This window comes from Pecten maximus, chromosome 15 (assembly GCF_902652985.1).
Source record: "Pecten maximus chromosome 15, xPecMax1.1, whole genome shotgun sequence".
In the NCBI taxonomy this organism is placed as follows: Eukaryota; Metazoa; Mollusca; class Bivalvia; order Pectinida; family Pectinidae; genus Pecten; species Pecten maximus.
In genome coordinates this window covers 23,182,484-23,206,633 of record NC_047029.1, presented here as the reverse complement: position 1 = coordinate 23,206,633, position 24,150 = coordinate 23,182,484, and the positions used below count along the sequence as shown (strand labels likewise).

At 34.8% G+C, this 24,150-nt stretch overlaps 1 protein-coding gene across 1 annotated transcript; it reads right to left on the bottom strand.

Annotated features, from left to right (window-relative positions):
• Positions 1–6,310: 6,310 nt before the first annotated feature.
• On the bottom strand, positions 6,311–19,565 carry LOC117343209. Its single transcript, XM_033905547.1, has 7 exons — positions 19,435–19,565; positions 16,433–16,593; positions 15,853–15,989; positions 15,129–15,241; positions 14,531–14,683; positions 13,890–14,004; positions 6,311–7,674 (listed from the first exon to the last, which is right to left on the bottom strand). The coding sequence occupies exons 2-7, from the start codon at positions 16,579–16,581 to the stop codon at positions 6,743–6,745; spliced, it is 1,599 nt and encodes a 532-aa protein (XP_033761438.1). The 5' UTR covers positions 16,582–16,593; positions 19,435–19,565; the 3' UTR covers positions 6,311–6,742.
• Between the last annotated feature and the right edge of the window lie 4,585 nt (positions 19,566–24,150).

Below are 24,150 nucleotides of genomic sequence, written 5' to 3'. Positions count from 1 at the left end.
ACCAGTGATGCATGTCGGGGACCAGTGATGCGTGTCGGGGACCAGTGATGTGTGTCGGGGACCAGTGATGTGTGTCGGGGACCAGTGATGTGTGTCGGGGACCAGTGATGCGTGTCGGGGACCAGTGATGTGTGTCGGGGACCAGTGATGTGTGTCGGGGACCAGTGATGTGTGTCGGGGACCAGTTATTTGTGGCCATTTGTTGAATTCATTAAATACATCTCATGAAATTACATAACAAACTGGTTGTCATTTCTTCATTAATGTCTTAAAAGATATTTACCTTGAAAACACTATATTGATTATGTCCATGTTGTTGTATGGTTACCAGGGAGCAAATTAGCTTGATATGATAGCATTCATCACCAAAACTGTACATAAAGATGTTTATTTGCTGTATATTAACTGTGTAAGAGCACAAGACATCTTACCGTTTAGCTTCAGCCTGGTGGATAGAGTCTTCCTACAAGGCTACAGGTTTTGTTATGCGCAAGGGCAGGATATTTTCAGCCCAACATCTCATAATGGTACTGTTCTAATCACCTCTTGTTTGAGGTCAGTTTTTGTTGTCACCATTTCTTGAAAAATTTTGGAAGGATATTTCTCACGCATCCCTTGTTCTATTGTTGTATCCATTCCTATAATTTTGAAACGGATCCAGAAAACAAAATGGCAAACAAGTGGCCATCATAGATTTTTACACCCAAATTTATTTTGGCTAATTCTTGAGAAGCACTAGAAGGATAGTTTTCAAACTTTGTCTGTAGGTTCCACTTGGTCTCTTGTTGAACAAGTCCATTTTTAAGTCCGATCAGGAAAACTAATGGTCGACAGTTGATGATTGTTATCGCTGTTTCTTGATAAGAACTTGAAGTATTTTTGTCAAACAATCTTTCTCGGATTTGTTGTGTAGGTTCCCCTTGTTTGCAAATGATTATGAGAAAAGATCAGTCTTACATAGACTCAATAAAATCAATTGTGGGTGCCAAGATCCCTCAGGGATCTCTTGTTAATTTTTCCATTCCTATTATGACTGGAACTTGAGTGGATGTTCAGTAAAAACAATACAAATCAGAACCAAACAACATTCATTCATTAGTTTTTATTTCATGCACTTCATTGTACATATTTTGCTGAAATTGGAATGTTAATTTATTCCAGTTCTCTGACCTATGACCCCAGTATATGATATATATATATATAAACATACACGTACAAGTGTACTGACCTCTTGACCCAAGTACATGTACATTACATGCATGACCTTTAACCTCAGTACATTTTAAATTCTAGTTGTGATATGTAGTTTAGTACAAACTAGTATATAAATACAGCTTCAAATCGTGATACTGAAATAAATTTGGAAAGAAAATGTGAAACATTTGTATGTTTAAGTAAATTTTAAGGTGAATTTTTTAGCAATTTAACTTAATTTATTAGCAGTAATACCACAAATTCAAACACATCCCTGGTATTTAATCAAGCAGAGAGTTCCTAGAAATAAACTGCTTAATTTCATCTTTTTTAAACTCTTCTGAATTAAGTATACAAATAGTTTTATCTTTTTTCAAAAATTATGAATAGCTGATGTGAGAATCACACTATTCACACAATATATAGCATATAAAATATATAATGTAAGAGGAATACTGACAAAATGATAAATGTTTTTGACTAAACCTTTTGTCAGCGCTGAAGATAAGTTATTGAAGTATACAAATACAAAACAAAATTAATGATATATACAACTACTGAACATTTCTAAAGTTTCACTTTAACAGACCAAGAGCTTGTGCTCATTTTAATGTTATATGATCCTTCTATATGGTATTCTGTTAGTACCATACCGTATTTATGATCCTTCTATACAGTATTCTGTTAGTACCATACCGTATTTATGATCCTTCTATACAGTATTCTGTTAGTACCATACCGTATTTATGATCCTTCTATACGGTATTCTGGTAGTACCATACCGTATTTATGATCCTTCTATACAGTATTCTGTTAGTACTATACCGTATTTATGATACTTCTATACAGTATTCTGTTAGTACCATACCGTATTTATGATCCTTCTATACGGTATTCTGTTAGTACCATACCATATTTATAATCCTTCTATACGGTATTCTGTTAGTACCATACCGTATTTATGATCCTTCTGTACGGTATTCTGTTAGTACCATACCGTATTTATGATCCTTCTGTACGGTATTCTGTTAGTACCATACCATATTTATCTGGAAATAATCCCCCTAATAAGCCTGGTCCACTATATCTTTTCATACTCTACAAATAAGTATTTCCCTGTAATAAGCTCAACATCTGATTTTAATCAAAGTTTATGTGTTACCCCCTCTCCTTGGGTTTATTACAGAAAAAACATGGTTGCCCTCTCCATTGACTTATTACAGAAAAAAACATGGTTGTTCCTCCCAAAGATTTATTACAGAAGAAATATGGTTGTTCCTCCCAAAGATCTATTACAGAATGAATATTGTTGCCCCCTCCCTCTGGGCTTTTTACAGTTTAAATATGGTAAACATAGTTTATTAGTATTAAATATCAAATTTGGTGTAAAACCAAATTGTCTTACCAAAAATCAAAATTTTACTGTATGTAAGAAATTTTGCATAAATGTTTACCCTATATGTAGTGTAAACACTTCAAACTGATACACATAAAATAGTAAATCTACATTTCAACTCTAATCTGAAATTTGATAATTTCATAAGTTTTGTTTTGATTTTTGCATTATTATATTCCATACATATATAGTACATTGTACATAAAACAACATTTCAAAACTGAAATTATTAAAATTAAATATGCATTATGAAGAAATCAAACAAAAACATGTTGGAATGTATTAAAAATATATATATAAATGTATCTTTCGTTATCAATGTATCAAATATAATTTAAATAAATCCTTTATATTTCTAAAAACATGAAGCAGTGATGAAATTCACCAACAATTTATATTGAACATTTTATACATTATACATGTGAAACTTTATCATTTATGTGCCAATACATACCCGGTATTCTATCAGAGGCATAGAATTTGAGTTGAAATCTAAATTTTACTGATGTTCTGATCCATTAAAATCTACACTGATGGGGAGAATTTCTGGGTACCAATTAATTATATTATAAAAGATTAATTTCTCCTAAATTTTAGCAGAAACACGACCTCAACAATGCAAATGCAAAAAGTATGGAAGACCTTCAGTGCAGTATCAGGTAAGTCTCAGCTTCATGGAAAGGTGTACGCTACTAGTGGCAATGTTCATTTGAATGATCGCATTGCAAGCGCAGTTATCTCCCTTTACAAACAATATTTTGACAGCATTTAATCATAAACAACATCCTATTGTTATGTCTGATTTCATTATCATAATAACAAGGGTCATTAAATCCACTATTACGAAAAAAAGGCAATCACTGATCACAGTATGCATGACTATAGTTACACGTATGCATATGCATGACTATCAATACATCCGATACTGTAAACGTGGTTATTATGTCCGGGATGTTAATTTCAAGATTGTGATAGCTATAAATAAACCATATACATGGGGGTTATTTCCCAAATTTTCTTTTCACTTTTTTCATAAATATCAAATACATCACAAATTAATATTTTGTAGGAGAAATTTTCGTGGTAGAATCGCCTCCGTGTATTTGCATAAGTTTTCCCTCGCGTAAATTTCCATGTTTACAGTATGTATATCAACATAAGATATAGAATCCAGCTACCCTAGAAGATAATATATATAATTCACAAGTTGCACAACAATCTTAGAAGTATACAGATAAATGTCTAATGAGTACTGGCACCCCATTCCTACTCAACTTCCAATCTATAGTGTATAAATGTACCTGGTATTGAAGTCTGGAACTCCTACTCCAATTACAATCCACTGTGTATATTATTAAACTCAAAACTGACAAACTCACGAACAATAAAATTTCGGCAACAACAAAGTATCAATTAAGACCCAATTCACTATGTCACAAATCTGAAATAACAAATTCCGGAAATTACAAATAATTTTTCATGGACAATCAAATATTATGAGCAATCTTGTCTTTATATCTTACAGATTTTGTCAAACTACAAACATGCATTGAATACGGCAAGGGAAGAAAAAATTCATGGACCATGAAACCTGACTTAACTGATATCGAGGAAGACTGGATTGTTAGCCGGGCAGAATTATTTTGTCGATATAACTAATAAGACAGAAAATATATATCATTACATCAAAGATTATATATCGCAGCTGATCAGCCTAAATAATTAACACATCAATTAAGCACATTTTTCATGAACACTGAAAATCGTATCTAAAATTGTATCTGAGAGGATTAAACATGCTTTGAAGCCTGGTCCCTATATTATAGGTGTTTAAAGTATAGAAATTGAAAATGACCCCTGCTTATTTTTAGGAAGGCCATTAATTAGACACCATTTCATCTAAATAAAAGACCCGAAATTAAAAAATACCCAGTGCACCCCCTAAATATTATCGATTTTTTTTTTTTTTCAAATATTTAATTTTTAACATTTGGTTATTTAATAGTGTTGCGCCATCATACTTCTAGGCCCTGGTTAAAATCTGATGTCGGTAAACTCTGGTTCTATTATCTACATACTGTTTAAGATTTTCTTTAATGGCATGATCTTAGATACATATAAAACATGAACAAGTTTATGCTGTGATAACATACTCATGCATGGATATCATATTAACAATTCATACCCGAAAGGATAAAAAGGGGAGGTAATTCAGTTTGAGAGTGATTGCGAGAGTTGATGATTTATACAAAAGTTTTCTGATAGAAGAGGTAAGGACACATGTAAAGATGGAAGAAGGAGATATGGGTTTACTGAAAAGCTGGGCATTTATCAGATCAATTAATAATAGCAACATTTTATATATAGAACACACAACTACACCGCTACAAAAACATTTACACTTAGATTTGCATACGATTGTAATATTCACCAAATAATTGAAGGAGTTAGCCAACAGCCATATCACAGATATGTTCCTGTCTACAAATACATATAAATAATCTTTTGTAAGCCGTCCATGTATATATCAACCACCTGTATAGTAATCTGTCCTTGACTCCGATGAATTTATTGCGTATAATATGTATAACTTTATTCGTACATTTTACAACCTATTACAATGTCCGGTTTATAAGTGATCGTCCTTATATATACATTGTATATGACAGATAGATTACTCTTCCGCATATAGCACTTTTTTTTATACTTTCTTAAAAATTTTAACCCCGATTAGTAAAACATTTTAAAAACCTACACAAATTGATTTGTACATTAGATGTTGAATGGCTGATACGTTCTTGCATATGTCTACCATGATGATAATTAAACAGTATAGTTATTTAGGCCATTAGAACATCTCATAGTTTTTATTGAAAACAGAAGAATGCATGTAACAAACTGGAATTTCAGTAGAGCCAAGAGTATATATGCATATTTTGACTCGCCATGATGAGTTTCGACTCTTGGGTTTGAATAATTTAGAGGAATGGTGATTTTATTTTCAAAATTTCTCAATGGTAATGAAAGATGACTGAAAGTCATGAAAACGTGATTTTTTTAAAAATATCATTCATAAAAATATTTGGAAGAATAAGCCGAAAAACTATACTGTATTTGGTATATTATGGAAACTTGAAAAATGAGGACAATTTAAAAACAAAAACAAAAAAAAAAACAACAACAAAAGTGTCATAATAACTGGTAGAAAAAATAGTCCTGCCATCTTAAATTTCCCAGATGAGTAATTATCAAAAATTCAGATATATACAAAATGTCACAATACACCAGAAACACAATTGCACCAACCAAAACAACATCAATTATGGCACACTTTTCGTTGTTGGCTCAGCAAACTTACATCTCATTGAATCTCTGTTATACACAAACCTTATACACCTACACATTCCGCCTCTTACACCCAAGTCCTTGGCACACGCCCTCACAACACACCATACACAATAACGCCCTCATACAAGCAATGTACCGTCCCAAAATTGTAGCTCACTACTTTCATTCACTGATGAAACAGTCATCATTTTATGACACAGTTACCCTTAAATTTGTATCACTGAAGAAAATATATTACTGTAATCGACCTAATAAACGCACCTGTCCCTATAAGCACATCTCCACCTTTTTCAAGGTGTCCTAATTGAAACATATAAATTATTCCTTACCCGACTGATCTCTCAATATAATATTCAGTCTTTTAACCAAAGATTGTTTTTCTACAAAAATTAATGTAAATGAATTGTTTAAAAAAACATTTCCACCCAGATTTCACAAAAGAATTTTTTTCTCTGTACACGGTTTATTAAGCACATCCCTATCGTGTTTCTGTAGGCACACAGTGCACTAAATAGGTCGAATACGGTAGTACCTTTTCCTTACAGTATAACCTGGCTTAACTGGGCCCTGTCTAATCCGGATCCCTGACTATACTGGCTTTAAACATATTTCATTACAGTTGTAATGATTAAAAAAAAATTCATTGGACTTTCCAGATATACGTCAGATTACATACAGTTCTTTGTGGAAAGCATGATTCTCTTTCAGAATTACTATCAAAAAGTAAATTAGCTTTCCATTTGAAAATTTGGTCATTGTAAATCGTACTTTCTTACATACTCTCGATTCACACCTAGCAGGCCACTAAATGGCACTCTCTCCCATGAGTGATTCGTGGGTATCAATACTCTGACTAATGGTGGGCATATTAGAAGGAGGCAGGTATCCCGTACGGGACCGGTGATCAGGCGGGCCCCGCGAATGGTTGCCAAGCATACGAGCTGCCACCGCTTTGTTCCGCTCTACTGACTGTTCAACAATTCCATAGTTATCATTGGCCATGAAGGCCGGGTTATCATAGTTGTACTTGTCATTTGCCCTGTCCGTTTTACTACTACCCTGCCTGTAGTCAGGGACACCACTGCCCTGTCTGTTCGCAGGGTACCCCATGTCTTGCCTGTTGTCTTGGTAACCACTACTTTGCACATTGTCAGGGTAACCCTTACGCTGTCCATTATCCGTATATCCTCTGACCTGTCCATTGGCAGCATAGTCTCTACCATTTCTGTCTTCAATGTGGCCTTTAGCCTGTAAAAGGCGGCCATATTTTCTATCTTCGAATCCTCCAGTATCATTCTCGCCTTCATACCCACTGTCGGTAGCAGACGAGCCCGACCGACCACTGCCCTGGTAATAATGATTAGGACCACTAGAGCGTGATCTTGTGTCTTCGTACACATGCTCTGTGCCTTCATTATTAAGGTTAGTATATTGCCTACGGTCCATTTGGTAATGTTGATGTGTAGCAGCATTAGCGTTCCACTGCGGTTCCTCGTGTTCATCAACAGGCGCATGTAGTTCTACAGAGACTTCATAGTGTGAAGCTGCTGCGGCACCACCGCGATTTGAACGTCCCCGTATGCGGCCCTTTTGAGGGGCAGCAGGTTGTTGGGACACAGAAGCACTCTGACTACCTTCAAGTTGAAAAGCATATTCCTGATCTTCTTCTCCCTCCTCTTCCGCCTCCTCTTCTGCCTGTTCAAATGTCCAACCTGGCAAAATCTGCCTCAATTCTCCTGCAACAAAAAGACGTCTTGCTAACTACATTGTACATATCAAGTTCATTTTATCAATTCTAGAAAAAATCTATAAAGACATGAATGCCGCGCCCCTATATTTCCAACAATATTATAGGTTGCATGCAGATGACCTTTGACCTACTAGTTACCTTTGACAAACTAGAACACTGACACGTCAGAAAGGGCCCCGCTATGTGTCTGACCCTTCAGGGTAAATGTAATAATTATTGTCAGTGTTTTTCCTGCCTATATAACTGGGTGCGCCAAACGACCCCATTCTCAATGCGTTTTAGCAGGAGTTTTTCCCAAAATCAACTCGAAAATTCCAAATAACATTTGTATGACGACTTTTCACAATCAATGAAAAAATTCCCAGTTTCGTTTTTAGGAATACACTGTGCACTGTAAAATTGGTTAGCATAGAAAATTCAATGTGTGTGTTTGGGTGTAATTTACAGTTTGCGCTCAAATTTTCCCAATATGGCATATTGAAGTTTTCCCAAAATACCCAGGAAAAACACTGATTGTAATATATTGAAATGAAACTATTAGATATATGTTTTTGATTAACTTTTGCTATTGTTTCATTAATGTTAGCATTAATAGGGCCACTGACAATACTGCTTATTATTATTGTATGGAAAAGCTAGCTAAAAGAATTCTACTAGCATTACACTTTTCAAAGGAGGTGGTGCATGCATAGGAGGGCTAAATCGGCCCACAGCGATTTTTTTTCCGGAAACTTATTTTTGTCAAAAGCATAATATCCCCGATTATGTGGGAGGAATTAATTTCCAATCCTCAATGTATATATTCTTTTTTTGGTGATTTCATTATTTCCCCATCAAACTGCATAAGAAGCTAATGTTTTGACCACTAACTATTATAGAACATATTTTTATTTCCTATTTGTGAAACAAATTCACCCCATTTGTTTAAGGTTTAATTTTGTATATGAATCATCACGCTCCGTGACACTTAAATTAAATTTCAGCCTAATTTGATGTCATCTTTGTGAAAATCATTGTTTTTAACTTTTCATTTAAAGTCTAATACCACAAAGTTATTGATGGAGTACTATCAAAATTTCCGGTTAGAAATAATCTATGGATATTCATAAACATTTAATGAAACAACTTTATTTGGTGAATTACTGGATATGCCAAGATTTTATTATTGTTAAATGCATACACCCCCAATTTTGGACAACATATCAAAGTACCGAAAGTACTGAAAATAGAGGCAAATGCTAAAAATCCAACAAAAATAACAATGCAATCAGACTTTACTGCTTGTGTCAGACAGGGTGCTCCTTTTTAACCCTTGTTTTTTTAATACAATTTACTTCATCACCTTTCTTTGTATGCAAAAATCTTTTGTTATCCAGTAATTTTTTATGATTTTTTTTGGTTGTGTATTAAGATTAATATGCAAACATGTTTTTTAAAAGCAAAATTTGATAGTACTCCAACGATTATTACATTTTATCTACTTAACAAATAAAAGAAAATTTCAAGAAGGTACATTTTTAACTGAAAATTTTGCTAAAAAAGCTGTAATTACACTTTCTATTATACAAATTCATGCTAAACACACATGTTTTTATAAAATATAACATCACATGAGACTATCAATGCAATATGAAATTTATCAAGTAATTTTGTACAAGAAATATATTTAATTTAAAAGGGAGGGTACACATTTTTTACAGAAATCATGTTAGGTGGCGCTGCCTATACAGCATTTGCCAATTTTCGTTTTAGTGTCTAAAATGACATGTATTTGGTAAAAGTCTATCATAATATCATGCATAAAATAAGATTCGGCCGTTGGCCGCCATGCACCACCTCCTTTGTTTCAAATCTAATATCAAGGAGCACACAAACTGATATAAACTCAATGCAGTTATTCTAATAAGGTAAACTTGAGAGGGTTTTCTGAAAAACAAAACATACCAAATGTGAAGAAAAGGGGAGAAAAAAAGATTTTTTAAAATATTTTAATAATGTCCTTTTTTTGTCATTTGAGGTATAAGAAATCCAAACCAGTACTTTTTTCACCTTTTTTTGTTTTAAAACTTTTTATATTTAGACCCAATCAACTTCAAAATTTGGTCGCTTGACACCAACTTACCTTCATAATGTCATAACAAAATCTTTAATACCATTTAAAAAATGTCAATCCGACCTTAACATATGACCCATTGACTTTCAACTTTGGTCAGTTGATACCTTGTTTGATTGTGACCAACTTAAGATTTACCATTTAAAAAATGTCAATCCGACCTTAACATATGACCCATTGACTTTGAACTTTGGTCAGTTGATATCTTGTTTGATTGTGACCAACTTTGCATAAGTCATAAATTATGCTAATGGAAGACTGTAATAGTATTGTATATGTATGTGTGTATTGTGGTTTTATGTCAATATGTAAAATGTTACATCATCGAAAATCGGCTTCCCTCAATACCTGTATGTACCAATTTTCGCCGCAATCAAATAATATCAAAATTTCTACCAATCAGAAGCCTCTGTTTCATTCCCATGACAACACAGGTTTTGGAAAGGTGAACCATTGTTCCCTCAAATCCCCTATATACCAATTCTCTAACCAAAATCGAACAATAACTAAATTTTGACCAATCAGAAACCTCCATTTGTTACCATGGCAACAGACGGTTTCGTAAGTGGTACCATTGTGTTTGGCTTCCCTAAATACCACTAAGTACCAATTTTCACCGAAATCGAACAATATCGAAATTTCAACCAATCAGAAACCTCCATTTGTTACCATGGTAACAGACGGTTTCATAAGTGGTACCATTGTGTTTGGCTTCCCTAAATACCACTATGTACCAATTTTCACCGAAATCGAACAATATCGAAATTTCAACCAATCAGAAACCTCCATTTGTTACCATGGCAACAGGCGATTTTGTAAGTGGTACCATTGTGTTTGGCTTCCCTAAATACCACTATGTACCAATTTTCACCGAAATCCTCCAACTCTTGTCAATAATTTGGCGCAAAAGAAAAAACGGACAGACGGACAGACAGAGGGACAGATGGACAACCTGATTACTATAGGGCACCGCATCTTTGATGCGGGGCCCTAATAAACAATTCTGCAATCTGCTATAACTAATGTTTCAAATTTATATAAAAGCATATCAAAAACAAGATCATTCATTGATAAGAAAATGTCAAAATTGTTTTGACTGCTAAAATCCAAAAGGGTCGATTACCTGGCATTTTGAAGCCGACCCAGGATGACCTTGACCTTTGAACTTGTGACCTTGAACTATGAGTTTGATCATTCTGTCAGTTAACTCTTGGTTTATTTCTTGACAACTTTGCATAATCGAATAGTGAACAGTTAAAAACAACAAAGATCCAGTATTTTCATGTTAATGTTAAAATCCAATATGGCCGCCTAACAGCCATTTTGAATCCGATTTGCATGACATACTACACATCTGATCTAGGATGCATGAGGAATCATCAGTTCCAATTTGATACAAATCCTTCATCTCCTTCAATCATTTTTGTGCAGAAGAAAAAAAACGGACAGACGGACGGACAGACGGACGGACAGACAGACAGACGGACGGACAATGCGGGGCCCTAATAAACCTCCACCAACAAAATTTGCTGAGGGGTTCCCAAAATATGGTATTGATTTGGAAAGGGACGTATGAGACGACAGACTTAAGCTTACCATTAGTTTAGTATTGTTTAACGTCCTATCGATAGCTATGGTCATTTAAGGCCTCATGAAACGGTGGAGGAATAAGCACAACTACCACTTACAATCATGAAGGGATAGCGAGTTGAAGTAAAAATATCAATAACACAAAAAACCCATAATGAGAAAATTTCTTTATCTACAGGTAAAACTGCACTATAACATCTCTTTATCTACAGGTAAGACCGCACCATTACATTTCTTTATCTACAGGTAAGACCGCACCATAACATTTCTTTATCTACAGGTAAGACCGCACTATAACATCTCTTTATCTACAGGTAAGACCGCACCATAACATCTCTTTATCTACAGGTAAGACCGCACTATAACATCTCTTGTTTTGGATATGCAAATGTATCTTGATCAGGTCACATCGGGAATGACTCGTATGTGTTACATAAGATCAGCTACAATCTGTATGTCTGACTTACCAACAGGAATGACTCGTATGTCTGACTTACCAACAGGAATGACTCGTATGTGTGACTTACCAACAGGAATGACTCGTGTCTGACTTACCAACAGGAATGACTCGTATGTCTGACTTACCAACAGGAATGACTCGTGTCTGACTTACCGACAGGAATGACTCGTATGTCTGACTTACCAACAGGAATGACTCGTATGTCTGACTTACCAACAGGAATGACTCGTGTCTGACTTACCAACAGGAATGACTCGTATGTCTGACTTAATATCGGGAATGACTCGTATGTCTGACTTACTATCGGCAATGACTCGTATATCTGACTTACTATCGGGAATGACTCGTATGTCTGACTTACCAACAGGAATGACTCGTATGTCTGACTTACTATCGGGAATGACTCGTCTGTGTTACATAAGATCAGCTGCAATCTGTATGTCTGACTTACCAACAGGAATGACTCGTATGTCTGACTTACCAACAGGAATGACTCGTATGTCTGACTTACTATCGGGAATGACTCGTATGTCTGACTTACTATCGGGAATGACTCGTATGTGTTACATTTGATAAACTACAATCTGTATGTCTGACTTACCAACAGGAATGACTCGTATGTGTGACTTACCAACAGGAATGACTCGTATGTGTGACTTACCAACAGGAATGACTCGTATGTCCGACTTACAATCGGGAATGACCCGTATGTCTGACTTACTATCGGGAATGACTCGTATGTCTGACTTAATATCGGGAGTGACTCGTATGTCTGACTTACCAACAGGAATGACTCGTATGTCAGACTTACCAACAGGAATGACTCGTATGTCTGACTTACCAACAGGAATGACTCGTATGTGTGACTTACCAACAGGAATGACTCGTGTCTGACTTACCAACAGGAATGACTCGTATGTCTGACTTACCAACAGGAATGACTCGTGTCTGACTTACCAACATGAATGACTCGTATGTCTGACTTACCAACAGGAATGACTCGTATGTCTGACTTACCAACAGGAATGACTCGTGTCTGACTTACCAACAGGAATGACTCGTATGTCTGACTTACCAACAGGAATGACTCGTATGTCTGACTTACTATCGGGAATGACTCGTATGACTGACTTACTATCGGGAATGACTCGTATGTCTGACTTACCAACAGGAATGACTCGTATGTCTGACTTACTATCGGGAATGACTCGTCTGTGTTACATAAGATCAGCTGCAATCTGTATGTCTGACTTACCAACAGGAATGACTCGTATGTCTGACTTACCAACAGGAATGACTCGTATGTCTGACTTACTATCGGGAATGACTCGTATGTCTGACTTACTATCGGGAATGACTCGTATGTGTTACATTTGATAAACTACAATCTGTATGTCTGACTTACCAACAGGAATGACTCGTATGTGTGACTTACCAACGGGAATGACTCGTATGTGTGACTTACCAACAGGAATGACTCGTATGTCTGACTTACAATCGGGAATGACCCGTATGTCTGACTTACTATCGGGAATGACTCGTATGTCTGACTTAATATCGGGAGTGACTCGTATGTCTGACTTACCAACAGGAATGACTTGTGTCTGACTTACCAACAGGAATGACTCGTATGTCTGACTTACCAACAGGAATGACTCGTATGTCTGACTTACCAACAGGAATGACTCGTATGTCTGACTTACTATCGGGAATGACTCGTATGTCTGACTTAATATCGGGAGTGACTCGTATGTCTGACTTACTATCGGGAATGACTCGTATGTCTGACTTACAATCGGGAGTCACTCGTATGTCTGACTTACTATCGGGAATGACTCGTCTGTGTTACATAAGATCAGCTGCAATCTGTATGTCTGACTTACCAACAGGAATGACTCGTATGTCTGACTTACTATCGGGAATGACTCGTATGTCTGACTTACTATCGGGAATGACTCGTATGTGTTACATTTGATAAACTACAATCTGTTTGTCTGATTTACGATAAGATCAGCTACAATCTATATGTATGACTTACGATCTGGAATGACTTGTATAAGCGGTGACTGTCGTTCGTATGCTGCGTCCTTCAATGTCCTCACCATTAAATCACAGTCTTCGAGGTCATCAAAGTCAAACTGCATGTGCTGGGACTACAACAAGTCATAATACTATTTAACAATCAAGAAGCAAATCTTTAAGTTTATTTTACTACTATGATTCAGTTACAGTGACAGTTTATTTTCTTACGATATCATACATTTACTGCAAATTAACCAAAATTAAACTATATGAAAACTATTTGTATAGGACAATAATGATTTCCAGTTTTAACACTGAATCACAGGAAGGTCTCGCTGTTTTTATTTTTCTGATTGTCAGAGATGAACTGTCTATTTTAATTGTGCCAATATCATTAAGATGTACTGACAAAAACTTTCATATACATGTGTTGTGATAGATTTTTCAATAGATTCCAGTTCAACTTTACTGGTAGATCATGAAAGATTTCAACAATGAAAATATATAGTTAATGAATGCCAAACTATGGTAGAACACATGTTTACCACAAACATTTCATATATTAATTCCTAAAGGCAGCATTGAATACTGTATACACAAAACCAGGTCATGACCTTGAAATAACCTTGACCTCACAAAGTATAATCATACACTGACCTTGACCTCCCACTTCATTCCCTGATGGAAGGAGTCCCCACCTCCTCTGATGATGAGATCGCCATGGTGACAGTCAATATACTGGTATTTGCTTGGAGCTTTGTTTGCCATGGATGAGTAGTACAGACGTCTCACAACATTACTCAACATAAACTGTTTAAAAAAAAAATCTAACTTAAACAGGTTCATATATTATACTAGTACAGTGTATAATAATATCAATTCAAAAATTTACCTGCCAAGTATTTTTAAAATGTATCCTAAACAAGCAATTTACTCTATTTATTTTTTACATTTTTTTTTTTTTTTTTTAAGGAATTACAGCACAGTTTGCATGATATCTTAGGCTCCCTGTCTCTCCATAATTAGACAGACAGGTCCCAATTTCATTAGTTCTGGATAAAAAGAAATTTTTAAAATCTCTCATAGGAAACCATTATTGGATTTAATGAAAAATCACATTAGGGAACTTTCCTTATATTATGTGATGTTTTCCTATGGAATTTTTAAGTTAAAGAAATTCCTTAAGTTAAAGAATATTGATGAAACTGAAGCCAGTCACATTAATTGTTAGATATCCTCCGCCCTTCACACCTACCTCCAGGATGAAGGGCTCCCCTCTTTTCATGAGCTTTTTGGCCGAGTCGATGCCCATCATAATGCGGCCCATGATCTTTGGGTGGTTCTGGTTCAACATCATCACCCACTTTTCTGTCAACAAACATCACCAATATAAATCACGGGTTCCCTTAGGTAATTACTTATAAATTACTGTAGATATTGGAGTACACATATGATAGTGACACTTTTTTTTTTATAAAATTAGACATGTGAAAAAACTGACTTGGCATTTATAGACACAAATACAAGCGTTTCATTTGGGACCCCAATTTACAAACCGACAATAATAATTCTATCACTGCTTATGTAAACAAAGTGTCCATCCAACAGGACGAATATTACCTGTAGATTTCAATTACAGTTTGTTTAATTACCTTTGCTAAATAATAACTGTTAAAAAGATATTTTTTTAGAAATGCAGCTCCCATGCAGTGTAAAAAAAAATCCAGCCCCCTCCCCCCCCAAACCAGTTTTTTTCTCTGGAAATGGTATCTGAAAAAAAAGTACCTGCACACTATACACCAGTTCACAATACGGAACATACTCAAATATTTATCGTAACTTACTAATTCTGGTAAAAGATTTTTTTTAAATTGATTTTTTTATGAATCTCTAATATCAAATCTCTGATGCCAAATTTCATTAAATTCAGGAAGATTTTTGTTTTTCTAATTATGCTTCCAAAGGAAATGTTTAGCTACCTTTACGAACACGGAAAAAACAATTCAGCTTCTGTATCCCACTTCCTGCATCTATGACTGGTTGGATCACCAGGGGACGCTTCATCAGCTCCGATTGGAAAGTGTCTAATTCGTTTAAGGTCCCCATGCGATAAATTCTAAAAAGCAAAATGATTTTTCAATATTTACATTGTAGATTATTGATTTGTGTTTAATTTTAAGTTTCAGCTTCAGATATCAAGTGATTTTGGTAAAATGGTACCGTCTATTATTGGAGATTTAGATGATATGTGCAAATCAAATTGTCCTTTATATTTCAACACCGAAAGTAATTGCAAATCTTTGAAATGTTATCAACAAATATGAACTTTTTAAGTAGGTACCCTAGGGTTTAACTTTTCACTTCATGCATGTCTTAAGAATCCCTAACATCACAAAATTAATTATGGATGCACACAACAACAAATGAACTGGTCTACAAATATTTCATACCTTGTCAATCAACCAAATATATGCATAGAAATTTAAACAAAGATGAAAACTGGCTGCATATAGATTATGAAGGGAATGTGCAAAATTCAATTGAAGAAAAAAATATTACCGTTTACGAGGGATGACGTTCACCATGGCTGCGGCAGACTCTACACACTTGCCGTCCTTCCCTGGCTTCAGAAGGCCGTACATGACGTAACCATGGGACACAACATCTTCCTCCTTGGATACCACCAAGGCAGGAGATTGTCTCTGCATATCTGCTGTTTCCTGTTATAGAAGATTACAAACTTGAGAATGTAGCTAATATATGTATATGTTCGAAAATACTGATTACATAAGTACATGTAGGTATGCATGAGACAAGTTATTTTCGTATATACATTCATGTAGGTGAAACAAGTTTACTTTAAAATTCCCCTGAAGAAATTTGAAAAATAATTTCATTTCTTATTTACTTACATTAAAAAAACAAGTGAAATCAATACCGTATTAAGTATTTTACATTTTAGACTAATTTTTCCTTAATTTTTTTCTGTTTAGGGTGGATTTTTTTCTAAGATACATTTTCATCTTGTTTTAAGCACAAATTATACTTAAGTGTACATATCTTAAAACTGATTTATTTCTTGTAGGTATATGTCCTACAATTTGCCATCGCGGTCATGGTAACGAAGATGTACATATCATTATTTTTTTATTTGTCCACAATGTAATTTGCAAATCCACAAATATCTTTATTAGTTTCTCTAGGGGACATTGGTATCCAGCCAGTTACTGATGTATATACTTCTGTGGGAAGAACCCTGACCTTCCATTTCAAACAAATGTTGATATCATTTATATTGCCCTTACCTACAAATTACGCATCTGTTCCAAAAGTGCATAAAATTTGTGTAATTTAATATGTGTAAAATAGAAATTTATGCAATTTTACACAAATGAGTAAAAAGCATTGTGTAAAATTTATGTAAAAATTGTGTAGTTTGGACTTTGCCATTTTTAAATGCGTAAAAATGTGCATGACAAGCAACCATTTTAACTCCTTATCTTATGAACACAAAACTTTTTTTTTTGTAATTATGTATCTGTTTTATACTGCATTTTAATGACAAATAACAGACAACTGCAAGAAACATTGAATTTAAAGATTTTACATACTTTCTTTCATTAATCAACAAAAAGGTTTGGAACTAATTTAAGTGGACAACCTTGGCAACAAGACCATATTATATAATTACCTTTTTATCTTTCTCCCTTTAATTCTCACATCTTCTTTCCTTTTCTATGTTACTTAAAATATCAGTATACAATATATATGTTTAATATTGTACGTGTCATCATAATGTTCCCTTGTGTATTGTAATCCTGAGAGAGAGCCTTATAAGTTGTAAGAACTTGTGCCCAATCCCTTTGACGTATTCAATAAAAAAAAAATAGTTAATTGTTTTAAAAACAGTTGTATAACATGTACATTAATTTAACCATGTGCTGTTATTATACATGTAGTGCTATTATAATATTATAATGCTGCTAATAAAACAGACTACATGACATAAGCTTTGACAGAAAAACTATTTCTGATCAGATAAACAGAATCAATGACTGGTGTCCATCTTGGATTTTGACCGATTGTTGTCCTGATACATGTATCATTAAATATATATAGTCATCACCATTTCTCAGAATGCACCAGATGGTTCTGTCCCAAATTCTATGTTTATAGGGTTTTTCAATGTGTATTATACATTATCAGTTTTGAGACTGATCGGAAAAGAAAATGGCAGACAGCAGCCATCTTGTATTTTAACTAATAAAATTTAAAATTGTTATCATGATCAATACTTTTAAGAAATAAATGAGGATATCTTTCTCAATTTCATATAAAGACAACCTAGGTAAACATATATATTAAGCCTGTAACAAAATACATTAACATACGAAATTTAAGAATGATCCACTTCATACTTCTTTAGATAATGATAATAGTTTATATGTTGGAATCCAAGATGGCCACATAACAGTCAGCCATGTGCAGGTTCTTTGAGAGTCAATGTTTGTAAGCATTTCTGTCTGGCATATTATAATTATGACAATTAGATCAGAAATAAATTTGGTATAGAGGAAGGATAATCAATGTCATAAATTAATTAATGTCCTAAAATTTTATCTACAGTTACAGTGACCTACTTTTTATACCAGGTTGTTAAGATCTAGACATGCCCTTTAAAAAATAATGTATTGGTTGTGATCTGAAGTATGTAAGTTTCATGACAAATTAAAAAAAGAAGTACAAGTATATGATTAAGCTATGATCAGGAAATCACTTTTATAATGTCGGCTTAAAGCTATATGTGTTCTATTTTTTATAATAGGATTATTAATTGTTGTTCATATGATATTTTGACATATTTCATTATGCAGTATTGCATGACTTGCTTCAAAGTGACACATGGTTTGCTGACAATTACATTGATGGTTTGTCATGGTCATAACATGTACATGTATTTTAGGGCCATGCTGTTTTTGTGGGGAAACAAAGAGGATATAATGCTTTAGAACCTTACTGAAACTTGGTATCAAATCGGTCAACAATGTATGTACTGTAGATAAGATATAGATATATATATAGATATTTATTTTGTATAGGGAAAAAAACATTGTATCATTGTCTGTTTTTTAATAAATTTACACCATAAAGAATATTAGATATAATTGATTATGAGATTTAAAATTAAATACAAGTAATTGTATAACAGTTTTGTCTGTATTGAGTGTGACATTAAATACTTACACACTGAATCACGTAAAAAATATGACACAGATGTATCACAATCATTTCCGGTTCTAAAAATAGACTTTTTTCAAATATTTTTACCTGCGATTCAAATTAGATAAATTTACTCTTAAAACTATATAATCATAAGACCTTATTGTAGCCAAAACATATTGTACTTATCTATGAAGACTACATATAAGTAAATAAACACAGTACTATATATACCCATCGTAAACAATAATAAAACCTGTCATAGCAAAATTCACACACATTCCACACGTTTTTACCTGAATTCCAGAGCCTTTGTGATTATCAGGTATTCATGTACTCACCACAAGAAAATGTCTTTTCTTTTTTTGATGTGTGAAAATACTAGCCGTCTATCTAGGTTTTACACATTTTGATAAATCCATACGACGTTTCACTGTCCACTGGTCATAATTGCCATACCTGACCTGTCGTAGTTCACAACGGAACAGGTAAGAGTGATGAGTCAATTTCTTACCCTGGTAATTTTGTATACGGAACATATATACATGTAGCTTTTCACACAAACAAAAGGGTTCGATGCCCAGCAGAAGCAAAGATTCCGACTCTGGGCTACTTCTATCTATTTATCCATATATTCATTTTTATCTTTTATCAAACATTCATTAAAAAAAGGTATTGAAAACAAATTCATCGCATACCACGGAAATCGTGCATAAGTTATTTCTTCATAAAATTCAAATACGGTATATATTCTTGTTATATCTTATTTCCCTGTTTTAGCAATTATGTGTTATATTTGCGGTTTGATTTTACATGTCATTTTTGTTTATTTGTTGGGTTTTTTTTTCTTCTTCAAAATATCAATAAACGTTGTTATTGCTGGGCATCGAATCTATGATATATACGTCTCTGGAATCTCTTTGAACCAGCTTATGTAGAAATTCTGACACAGATCTAGAAATAATGATCATATACATCGAAGGTGTATTATATATGCAATGTACATGCAGTTTGTAAAAGTTTTCTTTCCCCAAGCATCTATATTACAAGTTAGTATATAGATCTCTCAATCTAATTAAAATCTAGATGGTCATTCTCACTACGTTACATAAATGAACATGTAACGTGGTGAGAATGAACATCTAAATTTTAATTAGATTGTAGATCTCTGCCCCAAGTAACAAAATCGACGAGTAGACGAGTGAAAATATTACATGATAATTTGAATGTAAACATTTTATTGAAAAGGCAACAACTATAAAAACAACATTCCAAAACAGTCTAGAGAAATCACGTAGGCTAGACTAATGTATTAATATCACAAAAGACGTGTATGCAATTACTCAATGTCATTTTGATCGCGGTGACTACTGGGATTATTTTCCTGTCAAAGAGACACCTATAATCATTTCAGTTACATAATAATAGAGCTTGACTTTCAGTCTATATATCGTCACCACGATTAGCCAGGCTGTCTCACAGGGACTTGGCGCGAATCCCCGAAACCACGGTCCATATTTATTATGTTTTAGAGTATCCATAATACATGTAGACGCGGTTTGAGAATTCGCGCCAAGCCCCTGTGGGCTGTTTGTCCTTCTAGGTATCTATATTGATCACAGGGACCTGAAAATTTTGTAACAGTCTATGCGTAATTGGACTTTCAGTACATATAACACATTTTCATACCTTTTCTTTGGGGGATAAGAGCTTGGATTAAATAAAACTTTATCTAATTTTACAACAATTGCGAAACGAGTTATATCAACTCATAATAATCACTCTTGTTGGCCCGGATGGAAGCTTGCGAGGTGTTTTAATGTGAGAGAAACCCGAAGTACCCGTAGAAAATCCACGTATAGTCGGACTGAACCCTAACATTTTCACGTCCGACCGGGTAACAAAAACTAGGGTCTCGGTAAAAATTAGATAAACATGACACCCTGCTCCCCAGTGCATTTTTACCGAATTTTTATCTAGCCTTCCAAGACGTCTAAAAATGTGCTATATACATAGACTGTAACACATTCCCAGGCCCCTGTGACGAGTTGACTGGGATTTGTGAATTTCCCACGACTTGTATACAAAACTCCAGTTTTATTATTAATAGACACATTTCTCAGTTACCACCATGCCATAAAATGTGATGTTGTGTAAAGCTCTCGAAGATACTTACTGGTGATCTTGATTGCCACGTGAACGGGCTCGACACTGCCCCGCCCTTTTTGAAAAGGGAGTAGAATGAACGAAGATCTAGACCAACAATTTAACTAGAAAGCTATATCCTTTTTACAACCTCTGGACGAAAAAAGTTATATTACCGGAAATGAAAGATATCACAAACAACATCTCGGTCCATTGTTGAAAGGTTGTCTCTAACTCGTGTACAAGTCTCGACCGATTTTGATAGTTACTTTTTCTTTGATGAACAAATAGATTAAATGAAACTGATAATAAATTTCATTCATAGTGCACTTTACTGAGTTCTGAACTGTATGCATTATTAACCCATGCCAGATTTGTTAAAAGGCCGATCAAACATCAGAAACCATATTAAATTTCCGTAAAATTTGCAAGGGCAAACTCGTACAAAAGCATGCAAAGCCCCGAGGTGTATATATATACACGATACATGGTGTACAGTTACCTACATGTATGTTTCCAGTTGTTTTTTATGCCACTGGCGACAGATACTAGACATGAAATGAGACTAAAGGTAGTGTGTTACTCTGATTCGCATGACTTTTACAACAGAGCGCCGCGTGAGGTTTTCATCTCCCCGACCCGGTGACTGTAAATGGAAAATCCCTATAAAACCAGCATGGTTTCAGCTCAATCCATTTTAGTTTAAAAAGCTTTCGTTAACCGATTACTTGACACAGAGGGGAGTTGAATGGTGTATATCTTAAGGATTATATTGGCTTACTAAAATACATTGTATAGCCAATGGGTAAATGGTGTCGTCAGTTGAAAATGTATGTTTTAAACAAATATTAAATGTCATGTTTAAATCTTGTCGTCATTTAATCGATTTTAAGTTTGAGTGCTGAATCTAAGTTTTATTTTTCACCGGTTCCAAGAAGATATTGTACTTATCCGACATGAGGGGCTGAACAAAATGGTTTTTACCTGTGATGTGTTATGAAATTCCGTTTGGACAAAAAGACTTTCTTTCTAATAAATGCATTTTGATTTCAATTCCCGCTATTGTTAATTTTCCATTTCTTGATAGTAACATCCACAATTTCTTTATTTTCGACAGTTACATGTCCCAGTTGATTTGAAATTCAAAGGTTTGTTCCCAATATCACTATTTCCGTCAAAAATGTCGACTACTGGTGGAAAAAATAAAAACAAAAGGTTTCGAGTGACGCAGACTGATGAAGACAATAGGCCAGTTTAATGGTCGTCATAATGATGTCACTTGGATCCGTTCTATTTCCTTGTGCGATATGAAGTCTGACGTGCTTGATGTTTATTGGAATGCTTAGTGGTTCTATTGTCACCACCTCTCTCATTTTGAGAATGTGACTTGATCTGGATTTTACCTTGATTTGTATGGCGGGTGTTGTCATGACCTATATTTGTATGGCGGGTGTCGTTGTGACCTATATTTTTATGGCGGGTATCGTCGTGACCTATATTTGTATGGCGGGAGTCGTCTTGACCTATATTTGTATGGCGGGTGTCATCGTGACCTAGATTTGTATGGTGGGTGTCGTTGTGACCTAGATTTGTATGTTGGGTGTCGTCGTGACCTAGATTTGTATGGTGGGTGTCGTCGTGACCTATATTTGTATGGCGGGTGTCGTCGTGACCTATATTTGTATGGCAGGTGTCATCGTGACCTATATATGTATGGCGGGTGTCTTTGTGACCTATATTTGTATGGCAGGTGTCGTCATGTCCTATATTTGCATGGCGGGTGTCGTCGTGACCTATATTTGCATGGAGGGTGTCGTCGTGTCTATATTTGTATGGCGGTGTCGCCGATGAAGACGCTTACCCTCTCAGAACTCATTGTCTTATCCTTTATTTTTTTCATGGATCTCCATATAGATGTATATTTCTCGTTCGTATTTTGCTCTAATTTTGATTTAAAATTACATTTTTGTTTTAAGTCATTGGTACCCTTTGTTGTTTTTGACTGATTTCATGGTCATGGGAGTGTAATGTGCAAAACCTTCTCAAAAACCAAGAGGCACAGGGTCTTGATAGTGGAATGCTAAATAAGACTAAAGCTCTTGAATGAGAAAAAAAGGTAACATAAAACAGACCTTGATTTCACCTGCCTGATTGGCAGGTTATATATCTGGCGGCAACAGCGTAAACTATTTTTCATCGAAATGACTTCTCAAAAACCCAAAGGTCCAGGGTAATGTATTTGACAAGCACATGCTGGGATGATGAGCTGATTAGCTACTACGTTTGTTCAACTGAATGACATTGACGTACTTTCAAGTCCACATGTGTCAAATTTGTTTTAATCTTTAACAATTTCTCACAAAGAGACTAGATATTAGGACTGTAGCATACTGGGGTGATTTGTTTGGTTTACATTGTTTAATGTCCTATCATACCAAAGTGTGTTCCTGTAAATGACTTTGACCTTCCTCAAGGTCACAAGGGTTAATTGTGCCTATATCATCTTAAATAATCTGTCATATTATTGACCAAGAGGCCCAGGTTGAGGACACGAATTAAAACGAATATTTATACCCTGCCTACACTGATCTTCGGCAGGTGACGATCCTCTGTCAGAAAGCACCTGTGTGTCATCCAGAGCTACGTTATCGCAGCTAGATATGATTTACCGTAAATATGCGTGTTTAGTGCGCACTCGTGTATAGTGTATAGGTACGTCTTTGAGGTTAAACAAAATTACAGAAATGAAATGATTTTTTTATTATAATTTTTCAATGTTTCACTGCACGGTGGCTGAATTCTACAACACAACACCTGGATAGGAATCTGTAAGTTACCAATGCTACATTACAACTAGAACGAATACTCCTACCCTGCCTTCACTGCTCTCCAGAAGGGTATTCTGAAGACAT

Bases quoted from the DNA above. Each gene is read 5' to 3' on its own strand.
- LOC117343209 (XM_033905547.1), bottom strand. From the start codon at position 16,581: ATGCAGAGACAATCTCCTGCCTTGGTGGTATCCAAGGAGGAAGATGTT. The intron at 14,684-15,128 runs GTAGGTGTGAAG...TTTTTTAAACAG, and splicing joins GGGAGCCCTTCATCCTGGAG to TTTATGTTGAGTAATGTTGT. The intron at 7,675-13,889 runs GTAAGTCATACA...TTTTTGTTGCAG, and splicing joins TATACAAGTCATTCCAGATC to GAGAATTGAGGCAGATTTTG.